Genomic DNA, 14,653 nt, shown 5'->3' with positions numbered 1-14,653 from the left:
ATGTTTGAATTGCTCTAAAATAGGAGGTTGAATTTGTCTTTGCTTATTAGGAGAAGAAAATCTATTCTACTCAAAATGGAACATTTATTACAAATGCTACTTTTTATTGTTCATGTTGAAAAGTATAAAAGCAATTATTATTGAAAATAAGGTTATTTCTTGGGAATATTAAAGTAATTTACAGTTCAGTTTAATTCTGGCAAAAAGTTTTGTTCACTTTATCACATGAAAATTAATATCATGAAAATGGCAAATCATTATCATGAAAATTTTGCCTAATTATAATAGCTTTAGCATGATTTTGTTTACTATATTAATTTAAAAGATCAAATACTTCTGTAGTGTTGGTTGTATAAATTTTGTATTTTTCTGTATTTTTATTTGGTTATATATGTGGCCGTCAGCCATATTGTTATATGTGTTTTAAATATATTTTTTTATTTATCTTTATATTTGATTTTTCCCTTTTGTCATAACTTCCTTCCAGAAGCTTATATCTTAAATTTCATTGCCTTAAGGAGAGATTACCCCTTCTCAGAACTTTTGGTAGAACAAAAGGGTAGGGGGAGCTGTCGTTTCTCCAAATTTTCAGGGGAAACAAAAGAAAGGTAAGGAACTGAGGCAAAACTGTCAAAGGAAGTGTCATTCTTGGTCAAGATCTCAGAGTGGACAGCAGGATAAGGCAGTGCTCCAAACTAAAAAAAAAGGACAAAGGGGGTTGCAAAGCCAAGGAAAACCTTAGAGGTTGAAAAGAACAAAGAGAAAAGGGTCGTAAGGACAGTGAGTATAACTGAAGATCTACGAGCACTGTTTTTTTGAAGGAGAGAGGCATCCGAAAGCACAATATTGAAGAGACACCTTCAACATTGGTACCTGCCAACTTAAGAAGACCTGGGTATTTTCTACCTTCCTCTGTCTATCTGACATACTTCCCTAAGTATCCGTTTCTTCCTTTTCTTTTTTCTTAGGTTTAAGGTAAATATAAGCTTAGTTGGACTATGAACCAAAAGTTGAGTTTTAATTAAACACTTGGCTTTATTTCCATCTTTATTTAGTTGATATTTGTTGAGTTTAGTTTATTTAGTTGAGTTTATTTAGTTGATCAACTAAATAAAGATGGAAATAAAGCCAAGTGTTTAATTAAAACTCAACTTTGGGCTCATAGTCCAACAATCAACAAAACACAGTTTCAAAGAAGAAATATAAGCTTAGTTTTAAGTCTGTCAGGTTGGTACTGTATGTATATGCAAGCATTACCTATATGCTTATGAGAGGACAATAGACCACCCTTCTGTTAATTAGTAATATTAATATCTGTAAAGTTGGGATCTGTACTAAAAGAACCGGTTCAGAGAGAAATAAAGGATACTTTGTTTGTACAACTGTTTTATGTATCCCTCTTAGTAACGTTTGTTTGCGAGCATTACTGTCTCCCAGTATGAACAACCACATATAAGTGTGTTTCCTTTACTTTGTGTCAAATTTTAAAATTTGTACAGAACTTCACATTATTTTTCCTTTTTTGTGTCCTGGTGTCACCTTTTCTGTGATGAATCAATTGAAACCTGCTGATTGGTCAGGAAGGGTTTCATGTGCAGAAAACATACTTCTGGATGGAGGGAGTTATAAATTCAGGTGTTTTCACCTGTGGATCACCTTTTTTCTTCCTGTTTCCCTTCTGGACTGTTAAGAAGAGAGTTGAACTTTGAACAGTTGAAAAAAATGTTCATCGAGATCATCTTTAACAAAGGAACTTCTCTGCTGGAGTGAGGCAATCCGTGTTCATCTAAGTGAATTTGTTGGATATCAGCAAAGAATGTGCACATTGAGCTCAAGAATCCACAGAGGACATTAGTGAGACTTTTATTTTTTAAGTGATAGAAATTAGTAGACACATGTTTTATCGCACTTGTAACAGCAGGCTACAGTGACGTCAATTAGAATGATTGTTCATGTAAAGTTGTCTGAAGGAAGGTGAGTGTGTATATGCAACTGTGTAAATATTTGTAATTAATTAGAATGCAAATTCATATTGTTGCACAGAAGTATTTTGTTTTGTTGTCTTCCTTGGTTTTCGTGACCATATTACTTAGTCCCTACAACATATGTATCAAAGCCAACTATATCCCACTGTTACTAAATTAAACAAATTTTGCTTTGTTTTATTTAAATTAAGCAAAATTTGTTTAAATTAAACAAATTTTGCTTTGTTTTATTATAAAGAGGAACTCAATTTGTCCACCGCCTGGCAGACCCTCATCGACACGGACCTTTAATCGCCATCTGCTTGCACCGTATGCGCATGTCTGACCAGCTGCATCGTGAAGCATTTGATTTCGGTTTAAAAATAACTCGTTCTTTTATTCGATCTGCGTTCCTCGTTTTTTACCGTCTGAAGAAGAACTACAAAGTTCGAAAACATTAACGGAAATTTTTTCGTTTTGCGTCTAACACCGGTAAAAGGTTCCAGAAAGTGTTGTTTTATTTGTCTGGTCAATTGTTAAGTCCACCCTGTCAACATATTCGGTATACCCCAATATATCAGAGTTACTACATGTCCTTTCTGACTGAACTATTGTCTGAAATTGCTATTATTAGTGATTCTGCTCTATGGATCAGGGACATATCTGGATGTATAAGTCAACATTTCATACATCTAAATTCTTGATCTTTATCCATAGCTTCCCTTGCAGTTATTCTGCAATATGTCTTCCTTGGTTTTCATGACCATATTCACTCAAAGATTAAAAACCTTTTCAGTTTTTAATCTTTGAGTGATGTACCATTTTTTTGCAGAATGAGCGGCATGCAGGTCTATCTGGGAAAGACCATGAAATCAGCTGGCATGCTGGTTTATCTCAGGAAATGTCCACATGCCAATTTAAGTGCGGTTATAGATCCTTTTCTAGAGGGAACATTAAAAAAGTGAACAAGTTATGTAATGTAAAAACGAACACATTTTTATTCTAAAACTAAAACTATTGGCATTACATCAAAAATTATAATTATATGCTTGATTTCTTCATTTTGTCCTCTTTCTAATGACATAAAATACTCTTGAAATTCCAAAAGTGCCTTTTTTTATGTGTATTTTATTGTTGTTTGATTCAAAAATGCAAAAATAAACATATTAAATTTAAGAAACTTCCAGTAAATTATCTCAGCTTATGCCAATTAACATCCACTTTGTGTAAAATTTGAGAGGAAGGTGTAATTTTTAAAGTCAGGGTAGATTGTTAGTGTAGCCAACACACTAATTACTACTAATTGTTTTATTATCTTGTATACAAAAACACACTTCTGATTTCAAGTCAGTCAAATAGGATGTTATTTTATTGTACTGGGAAAAATGTTTTCTTTAATTAACATTTAAATAAATCAGATCTAACAAAACAAGTTATTTTATATTTTAGTTGCAGTTTAACTGGCATACTTACTGGTCTCCCCCATTTATATGCAGCATGCCGTTCATTCCGAAAAATATGGTAAAATATATAATCAATAGGCCACTTGAAAATATATGATTACAATAAACAAATTTTACTATATCCACAATCAAGTTTCAATATTTTTCTCAAACTATATGTAATTATTGTTCTAATATCAGATATCTTTAATTAAATTGGCAACTATGGATGGATCACATTTGCCATACCACTGCTATTAGCTATAATACTTTATAAAGAAATTTCACACACAATTATTGTAAAATATTTAAATTATTGCTGTTATTCAAGCCAAACTAACTAACTATTTTAATTTAATTATTATTTAAAACAAAAATATGCTACAACTAACTTTGAACACGTGGCTGCAGTTAACAATATTAAAACACTGTAGGTAAAAAAAGTAAATCCAACAGCGGAAAGAGTTCCACGAGGTATTGATTTGCTTGGTTCTTTTAAATCACCTGTAACAAAAGCAAAATCTATAGAGAAAGAAAAACAATAATTATAATTTAACAGGATCTTACCTGACATGTTGGCCCCAGCCATTATCCCAGTTATTCCACTAAAGAAAACAGCAAATACTGCACCAAATGTCATTACATTCCCAGTAGTGTAATCAATATCATAGTGAGCTAAAAAAAATATAAATGATCAATAACATTTTCCATCATATAAACTGACATTTAATAATCTGAAATGTAAAAAATTCATACAAGATTCTATTGTAGGACAAAGAAACCACTGAGATCAGCATTATATATGTGCATTTTTTGCAAGTACTTTCAATGAACCTATAGTTGTCATTGTCATCAGGCAAATACAAAAATTTAATAAGAACAAACAGAAATAAGAGGAAAATTTCTGTGGTCCAAACATCATTGCCACATCTTGGACCTCTTTCTATATGCATTTGCTGTATTTTTAAGCAGCATACCTTGTTCTGCCACTATCCCACTTCCAAATCCACACAAGCTCACTTGCAATGATCGGGACAACTTCTCTACTTTTGAGAAGTCAGAGGGTTTATGCTGTACCACTGGAGAACCTTGTAACAGGAGTAAACATAAGATACATTGGGGCTACAACAAGAATGCTTGCTAGCTGCTTTGTGGAACACCAAGAGGATGTTGTGAATGGAAGGAACACTACAGAACTTACAAAAAAACGTGCTTGAGCAGGGCTACAACCTGCTATGGTCCCAAACAATTATGGTCAAGAGCTGCAAAAGTTGAAAACTTTTCTTTATATGGGAGTCCTTTCTTACTACAACCTTAGATACATGCAACACTCCTACCCTTAACCTGCCTAGTGTATGGGTCATGCTGTATAAACATTTAAACGACTATCATTATCCTCCGTTATAATTATAACGTGTGCCTAGATCAGTGTTTCTCAACCTGGGGGTTGCAAAACAATAATGAAATCATTTTATGAGAAAAAATCATTTATTATAAACTTATAAACATTTTACTTACAATAAGTACAAATGTAAAGAAAAGAAATTAATGTAATGGTTGCATTTGTTTTTCATTTAAAAGTTTCTCCATACGTGGATCTATGTTAAAAACACACAAAAACAAATTGGTTTTGAGTGATAAAAGACGATTCCTGTATTTAGTTTTTAGTGCAACCATAGACAAAAAACCCTTTTCACAGAGATAAGACATGGCAAAAGGGATTAATATTTTCAATGCTTCTGTGACTAAACTTCAATATTCATGTCAACGAGCAAGCCAAAATGTATTTAAATCTTCAGATGTAAATTGCAGTTGTAGTATTTTGTCGGCAGACATTTCGACGAGCTGGTCGTAAATCTCAACTGATAACTTAGTAGTGACAACATTTTCACTCAACGGATTCAGTACCCATCTCTTCGAGAAATCATTTTTATCTTCTGGGAAATACTCCATCAACCGAGTTTTTAGCTTTTTGGGTAGAGAGTTGGGAAATATTAATTTTATTTATATTTACTATTTGGCGGGTTGCAGAGCTAAGAAGTTGCAAATCGCTGGCCTAGATCAACACTTGTGCCACTTTGCATATTACATAACTTACTGCTCGTTCAATTTTGAACACATTTGGATATTTGTTGCTTGTTCTTAACAGCATTGTCAAAAGTTTTAATTTGAATTATATGCATTCTGTTCTTCATTGGATTATTTCTGTTCGTTCTTATTAAATTTCTGTATTTGCCTGATGACAAAAAGTATAGGTTTGTCGAAAGAACTTGCGAAAAAAACACACACATAACATCAATCTCAGTGGTTTCTATATCCTACTATACAGTATTTGGTGTAAGTATCAACCCATAGAATATTAAGATTTTATTATTCTCATGTTCTATCATATAGAAAGTCTGAAATGATACTTTCATATATTAACAAGGGAATAGATGCATCTGAACTTGTTCTAAAGAAATAATTGAATATTTATGCAATATACAGATATCCCTCATATAACATAACATGATAGTTACATTCTGAAAAAGAGCCATATTATGTCCATGCTATATGAATTGAAGGACTAATGCAAAACATAGGGTTAGGTTCCAAAAGTTAACAAAAGTGTACTATTCTCTTTTTTACTAAGATCTAAGATATGTTTATTATAATAATAAATAAATATTTATATTATAGATATGTTTAGTTATAAATTTGTTTATTAAAGCTATCAATTTATTTCCAATCAATAATTAACTAACAATTATAATTAAAAGTACTGTATTACATGTCAATATTGATATCAGTTAAATGAAGGCTTTTTTCTCAATTTTCCAAAACTATGTTTTAAAATTTTCTATGATTCTCAAACACAAGGCTGTGCTACTATTTAAACAGTTGGCGTTTTTTTCATCTTTATTCAGTTGAAACTGAATAAAGATGAAAAAAAACGCCAAGTGTTTAAATAGTAGCACGACCTTGTGTTTGAGAATCATAAAAAAAATGAAGGCTTTTTCTTTTTACAAAATATCATCATCTGAGTATTTTGTTAAGGAATCCAAAAATTGATGAGTGTCCACTTAAATGTAGAAATAGAGATTGATGGGTTTTCAATACAGAGGGGTTAAACTGACAATGTCTATGCTCTCTGATGTGACTGAGTGCACCTAACAGAATTGAGGCCTAGGGGTCAAAAGTAAAACAGGATTTGCATGTGCCTAATGGAAAATAGGTGCAAAAAATGACAAAACACAAGAACAAAAGTAATCACCATCAATTGCTTTGTTCTTTGATTGCCTCTCTGTGTCAGCAAATGCAAGGATCATCTTCATACCCAGCCAGTGCAAGGATTGTGACTTCCATGGCTGGCAGGTACAAGGATCTCCTCTTTTGTGGCAGCAAATGCACAGTTGACCTGTCTGCATCTGATAGGTACAAAGATCGTCTCTGCTGAGCCTAACAAGTGCAGGGTGTGGCTAGATGCCATTTGTGTAATGTACAGTTATATTTTATTTTATCTTACAATATATTTTTCCTTCTCTTTCCTATTCCTATTATCTTTACTTCCTGGAATCCTTCCCCGACCGGTGCTTAACGGCTCAACAATAGGCGACCCCATTATGGACAATGGGACTGTACGCAGCCCTCAGGGGTAGAACTAAGACAAAGGAGTCACTTTTGAGCAAGAGCTGAAGGAGGAAAGACGAGAAAAGGAGAGCTCCTGTATGCGTCTTCGAGACCACGTGGGTGAAGACAAGGAGGACTTTATGTTTAGTGAATATATTGAATGTTTTTTCGTCATTAAGAAGAGATCCGTCATATACACTGTTATATGTACCGTTATATGCACCTCATCGCATTAGTGCCGAAATAGTTGGGTACCCATATTTTTTTTCTTCTATCCGTTATTTTATTGTCCTAAAATTCTTCTATCATTCTGCATTAGTTATAATTAATTATAAGTTTAGAAGTAAGGTCTACATATATTTGTAATCACCCTTAGTAAGATAGTTATTTATGTATCGGAATAGTCGTCACGAGACCTGAAGCTTATGTCATTTTTTTTGTCGGGTTCTGTACTAATATATACCTGTGTCAGGGATAGAAATATTATAGCTGGCATCCCACAATCCTTCCTGTAACTATATACGCAAACAAAAGATCCTGTTGTAAAAATTTATTCCAGTTTCTTTGTGTACCACATTCGCTAAATTCACAAGGGATTACTTCTTTCTCTCTAGCTCTGCCTCAATTCTATCACAATATGACAAAGTCATGTGATGCCCTAGTTTAAATTAGAAAATTTATGCCTAGGATGTCATTATTCATCCCTAGAAGATCTTTATTTCCCCACCCACTGTACAATTGCACTATGTATAATTAAGTTTAATCATAGAGAGTGAATTGCTGGCAAAACTGGAATAAATATTGCATTGATAACAATGTCCTTTAAAGCAAATTTTTTCAATCAAAACTGCCATTAAACACGAATTTTTTTGCAAGTAAAAAACTAGCATCACAAAACAATGAATTCCTGAAAATAAGAGAAGATTTAAACAAGGCAGCTATAAAGAACATACATTCTAATTATATTCTTATAAATGTAATTAAGTTTGAAGTTTCTTTTTTCATTAAGAAATGGACAAAGCAAGCATAAAAACAATTTGCTGTTATTAGTCACCCTTTGTTTTAATGATTCTTGCTGTCATTTATATATGACTAGGTCAGCGATTCTCAACCTTCTTATCTCCGTGACCCCCCAAATAGTAAATATAAATAAAATTAAAATTATTTTGCAACCCCCACCCAAAGGAATAACGACAGTAAGCCTTACTATTACTAATTGAATTTTGACTGTAATTATAAATGTAAATTTTTTAAAATATTATATAATTACATTGCACTAATTTTATACATTAAGAAAATACCGACAGTATAAAAAATGTAATACAACTATTCCTATTATTTTATGTCGCTGCGTTTATAGCTACGGGTATGAACATGCATGTATGATGTGTACATACATGAGCAATTTACAAGTTCCAACTTGATGTGTGCATGTTCTCTGTAATTTAATCCATATATATAGAAAATTTTAAATGAAAAGCTAATGCAACCATCACATTAATTTCTTTTCTTTACATGTGTACTTATTGTAAGTAAAACGTTCATAAGTTTATAATAAACAATTTTTTCTCATAAAATGATTTCATTATTGTCTCACGACCCCCAGGTTGAGAAATGCTGGACTAGATTATCATTTTGCTGCTTGTTTTGCAAGATTACAATAAGAATAAAATTTGCTGTGAAAAAAATAAATCATGTTCTGCTTTCATTTTCATTAGGGAAAATTTAATTGAAGTAAGTCTTGAATCCATTAGGGTGGAGCTTATCTTCACAATTTATAAATATGAACCTCCTACCCCCTATTTCCATTCCAATATATATAAAACACATTCATGCCAAAAATCTACTCCATTGATGAATATTTACTAGTAGCTCAATGCCACTGAAGTTTTATAGGTTCCAAATAGTAAGGATGAGCATACAGCAATCACAAGCTTCAACCACAATGTATCCATTTTAGTACAACAGTTTGTAAAACTGTAGTTGGTCATCTCAATAAATAAACCATTAAATTAATCGCACATTAGTTACATGACATTCCAACAGAATTAATTTCTGTCATGACTCGCGATCTTTATTTTGCCGACATCATCAAGTGTTGCTGCAAATGTTTTTCCCTGTTTCTGGTTGAGGCTGACTCAGTGACTCATACGGCTTACATCAATACCTATTGGCTATTTGGCTTGTATGGACAAGTTCAAGCACATTGCTGAAGAACTGCTGATATCATCAGATGCATAGACTATATAATCCAGAAACTGCTCAAGCAAATCACACAATACATTTTTGTTCATTTCAGCAAAGTTATTAAATAATAAATATGGTGGCAACAGCAACTAGATCTAAAACTGAAGTGTTTAACAATAACTAAATTAACTGGCAACAAGTTGACATCCTTATGTCAGGCTCTTTGTTTTTACATCACCATCTTCAACTAAAACATTCAGTCAGTCATCAGCTGTTACAGTCAAAAAGCTGGCAATATTTTATGAAATGTCAAGGATCCCAATGATGGATTCAAGAAACTGCATAACTGAACTAGAACAAACATTTGAAGAATGGCATTTGCTAAAGAAAAACAAGGGGCAAAAATCTAACACAGCAAACAAATGAGGCTAAATTTGTTAGTAAACTAGATGAACTTTATGACATTTCTCATCTTAGAGTAGTCGAAATGATAAAAATTCCAGAAGATCATGAGTTCTTGTTAGCTCAGTGTGAAAAAGGATGTAAAAGGTCAATGGTAAGTAGTGTTGCCAACCATCCAGTTTTCACCCAGACAGTCCAGTTTTTAACTCATTGTCCAGGTTTAATAATTAATTTTGTCCACGATTTCGTAGAAATTGTGAAATTATGATGAAACAAAGTACTAGCAAATATTTTTATAAATTTACTTTATTTTAATATTTTAACAGCAAAAGACTTTATACTCCACTCTCACTGAAAGTTAATTTGCCATCTTACAATCTTACACCAACATATGTACAACTAGTGTTTCTCATTTCCCGGTCTTTTGCTTGTCCCAGGATTCCGGGATAAAAGTGAACTGTTTCCCAGGATAGAATTAATTATTTTTAAGATGTACAAAATATCGAAATCAAATGATATAATTATTTTTTATTTTTTTTAAGTAATTTAATTTGTTCTGCAACCTCCAAAATCATATTAATAATGCTGTGTAAGCAGTGGTGATATTCGAAATATTTAACAAGGGGTTCGCTAGCAGAAAATTTTTCCCTGACAATCACCGACAAACGAAATGGAAGTTTTGGCTAGAAATAAATACAATACCTTTTCTTGCAACCATATATCTAACAATCAGTGGCGTATTTAGAACGTAACGAGCCATGGGAGAAGGCCAGGTAACAATAGTATTTTAAAGCTGTCGACCTTTTTTTTTTTAAGGCAGAGAAATTCTTTACCGCAATATGGCACTTCTAGAAATAGGCACATGTTATCATCTCTTGAGATACATTATACTTTTTCTTTCGCTGTCCATAGCCCGACACGTGTTTCACAGCCATCTTGTATTGTCTCGCGCGCGTGGCATTCTAGGATCTCTCTTATGACTGGATCTACTTTCAAGAACACTCTTGAATCGATCGCGATTAAACCTCGATTGAAACGGTCGAGAGAGATCGCACCAAGACATACTCCCCGACCTTGCTCACAATCTAGATTGAAATGCTCGGTGCAAACGGGGTATAAGGCCCTAGTTTAGTAGTATTACAGAGTATAATACGCATATTTTAATATATTTAAAAAAAAAAAAAACAAACCCACTGAGAAATGTTCTGTGTGTTTAACAAGGTTCGGGAAACTGAAAATTTTAACAACAGGTTCGCCCGAACCTGTGCGAACCCGCCGAATATCACCAGTGTGTGTAAGATATATATTAAAAATTACCTTTGAATTATGTAGAAATTTTCACAAATAGGAAAAATTTATTAAAGTTTGCTGGAAACTGCATACAATGACAACAACAAAAAAATGCTTTAAATTGAGTTGAAAATTTAAAAAAAAATGAACTTAGATCAAACTTCTAACTTAAAAAGTAATTTTCATTTTAAATAATATATAATACAAAATATTATTGTAAATTTTTATAATAAGATTTTAAAAAGCAAAGATAGTCAATACTCCAATCACTCGATCTGGTTTTTATTTAACTAACGAAAAGCCTGTTACCAAGAATGCCCTTTCTGATTCAATTCATGTGGGTGGAATTGTCTTTAATGCATTTAAATGAAAACAGATGCTGTGTTTTTTCACCTGTAGCCTGAAAGATTTCTAGTTCATTTGAGATTGTAGTACTTTTGTTCTCTAGTATTCTTGATTTGTCTCCCTCGGTTGCTTTAATAGAAACATCAAGCTTATAGCCCAATAATTTGGCAGTTTGTTTGTTTTAATAATCAAGTTTGTGAAGAAAAACTTCATACTTGTAGACTTTGTACTTGTTTGTATCCTTGCCCAATTTGCACAACTTGGTGTTATGCAGTTATTGAAGCAACTGGGCATAGTTAGAAATTAAGACAGCATAAGCACAATTATTCCAGATATTACAGGTTCTGACAAGTAAAGAATTTTTAGAATCCTGCCACAAATAAGCTACTTATTGATTATTGACCATTTGTGACATGCCACAATGAGCAAAAATTTAAAAAACTAATAAGTAGGTTTAAAATTAGTAAATACAAATGTATTTGACAGTTTGTGTGTCAATTATACTTTCTATTTGCAAAATTTCCTCAACCTTAACACAAAATAAAAAAAAGTGAGTTTTTAAGAAATTTGCAGGATATCCAGAATGAGAAAAATTTCCCAGCTTAAAAAAAACAACCAGGATCCTGTTTGAGAAAACCTAGTTGCAACCTGTCAACTTTTTTAAAATATTTTTTTGTTTCTCAGCTCTTTAAAGCTAAGTTATTTCATTTCTAAATTTAAGTTGCTCCTATACACAAGTCCCTAACTGGTTTAGAACTGGCTTGCACATTATTCTTTGCATGGTAAAATAACATTGTGCATGTGTCAGGCAGGGACTTCTGTTTGAACAAACCTGACCTGCTGTCTGGGTCAGCAATTTTGAAAAGGTGGAAACATTAATGATAGGTGTGTATGAAAAATTAGCTGCAAAGGAGAAACGATCAGCACAAAGACAGGAACAGATGCTTAACAGAAAACATAGAATGGAAAACTTAAAGAGAAGTGGTGAAGAAATAGCAGAACTAATATCCTCAAGCAGCAGCACAGATACTAAAGAAGATGCAAGCTATAAAAGAGACAGTAACTAGTGAGGGAGCAGTTAGAGGCAGATTATCCAGACAGCAAGAAAGGGACACACACTGCCTCTACCAAAATAAACTGATAGTTACATTGAACATAGTACTAAAAATTTCAAATTTTGTGAACTATAATGTTTAAAAGTTTTTTCATTGCATTTTGGTTTGTAATCCATCAAGTTTTTGAATATTGTAGAGTCTACACGACTAATTTGTCTGTATAGGTCCAAAAATTGTGAAACAAGTCTGGTTTACCAAAACAGATCTTGTATGTTTTCATTTGTCATAAATTGCTCTTTTTATATACTTTGTGGTCATTGAGCTACCTCTAAATATTAATATATTAAGTCAAATTTCTTCTGTAGTAATTTGAGACCAGTTGGAATAGTTCTGGAGGGTGGGACCACAAAAAAGTAAGCGATTTATTTTTTCCTTATTTTAAGCATAACACTATTGAATCCATGTCATTGGACATACTCATTAAAGATTAGTTCATACTGACAGCAACTAGGGAAAATGAATAAGAAACTGAAAAGTAATTTTTATTCACTTAGTGAAATTGATTCACACAAAAAAATGTAGAACATGAAAATTTTCAACATGTCAGATTGATGGAGCAATTTGCTGAATAGGAAAATGTCAACATGGCATCACATGTTACATATTAATTTGTGTCACTGTAGCAAATGCTTCAGGTTAGCCCACAGTTATAGTTTTCATATTTTTAATAATTTCTTTAATTTTTTTCCATTTCAAAGTGAATAATGCATAAATGTTGTAAGGTCTAGTGTTACGTGACTATATGTTATATATATTTTTTTGTTTGTCTTTGTTCTTTTTAGTTTGTAATTAATGTTCCACTATTATGTATCACGTTTTAAATTTGCATGGTGTATCATTGTATTCCCTCCTCGTTTGCCCTGGTCTCACCTTTTCTGGGGTGCAATGTTTGGAGCCCTCTGATTGGTCAAGGGGAGTGTCACATGCTGGAATTACCCTAGGACCTCAATGGAACATTTAGTTTTGAATTATTGAGGATCAGTATGCACGCATCTTCATCATATTTGTAGTTAACATGTCATTATGAATTCTCTGGGCTAACGCTGTAAAGAGGAGAGGGAGGTGTATGTATATGTATAAACGTGTAAATATTTTTATCTAGATAAAACATGAATTAGTTGTGCAGCATGAAATGAATTGTGTTAAATGTACCACCCAGCTCTCGTGTTTTATGTATTGAGGGCAATCACACACATTGTATCAGATTAAATAATTGTTTTGTTGGTTATGTACATGTGACTTTAGTCAATTATTGAGTCCTTATATTACTTTGTTCATACACTCTGTGGATTTCAGTCTACAGGAGTCACTACAAAAGTATTGAAAAATATGATGTATAAATGTGAAATCATAAATGACAAACATAACTGAAGTGTTTTTATATTGGAGAAAGTACTGTGCAGAAAATATTTAACATATAATTGCAAAATAATGTACAATTGAGAAATGTATAAATAAGCTGTAATCATAGAATTAAATCGAAGTCATAATTTTTATTTAATAAAAACAGTTTACTTACACCAAGTATTATCCAGAAATGTTGTTGTGTTGAAACTTGTATAAGGAGCAGATGTGATGTTATTATCATGAGCATATGTATTTTCTATAGGTATTGTCACCATCATTGGTGATTTTGCAAAAAAGGAGATGATCACAGATAGTGTACTAACCATAACAATAATAAAAATAATAAAAGAAATCTTAGCAAATAAGGTCGCTCCAACCAAGCAGATGATTAAATTGAAGACATTTAGACTGGTGCCATACAGAAATTTATACCATCTTCCACCAGGAAGTAATGAAACCAAACTTCCTACAAAGAAAAAGTATTAAATTTAATAAACTTATTCTTTACAAAATTGTAATTGTAAATACTTAACTACAACTAATGAATTAATAGGATCAATAAATAAAAACTAAGTACTAGTACTAAGAAAATGAAAAATTTCCATTAATAATTCTTTAGGTTGTTTTATCAACTAAACATATATCTTTAACAACTAATGTAACTTTGAAGTTTAAATTTAAAAAGTTTCATTTGAATGATCAAATGTTAACTATAAATGCTTTACTAGTGAAATTTTTATTAAAAAAGTCTTGAAAAAAAAAAACCTAAATATGAAAGATTTCAAATCAAAACTGTGTTCCATTTATTCAAGGAATTACAACACAATAAATAATTTAAGTGATAAGACTATTAATATGCTATATATTGGATAACATCACATTAATGCTGATTAATTTAGCTATTCTTCAAATACATAAACTTTCAGTATAATAAATTTTATTTATTAGCATC

At 32.1% G+C, this 14,653-nt stretch overlaps 2 protein-coding genes across 2 annotated transcripts in view; both read right to left on the bottom strand.

The window, feature by feature from the left end:
- LOC136982489 (solute carrier family 12 member 9-like) overlaps positions 1 to 14,653 on the bottom strand; it is a 63,231-nt gene that overhangs the window by 17,843 nt on the left and 30,735 nt on the right. Inside the window, exons 4-6 of the mRNA XM_067278983.1 lie at positions 13,874 to 14,167; positions 3,974 to 4,081; positions 3,799 to 3,910 (exon numbers count right to left, since the gene is read on the bottom strand). Of these exons, the coding sequence (XP_067135084.1) occupies positions 3,799 to 3,910; positions 3,974 to 4,081; positions 13,874 to 14,167 (514 nt within the window). The remainder of the gene's footprint in view (positions 1 to 3,798; positions 3,911 to 3,973; positions 4,082 to 13,873; positions 14,168 to 14,653) is intronic.
- Positions 1 to 14,653, bottom strand: part of LOC136982484 (endothelin-converting enzyme 1-like) — a 130,910-nt gene that overhangs the window by 101,076 nt on the left and 15,181 nt on the right. The gene's annotated exons all lie outside the window — the stretch shown is intronic.

The sequence above is a fragment of the Centruroides vittatus genome, unplaced genomic scaffold, assembly GCF_030686945.1.
Source record: "Centruroides vittatus isolate TY-2023 unplaced genomic scaffold, ASM3068694v2 contig_846, whole genome shotgun sequence".
Taxonomy (NCBI): Eukaryota; Metazoa; Arthropoda; class Arachnida; order Scorpiones; family Buthidae; genus Centruroides; species Centruroides vittatus.
This window is presented reverse-complemented; position numbering and strand designations above follow the sequence as displayed.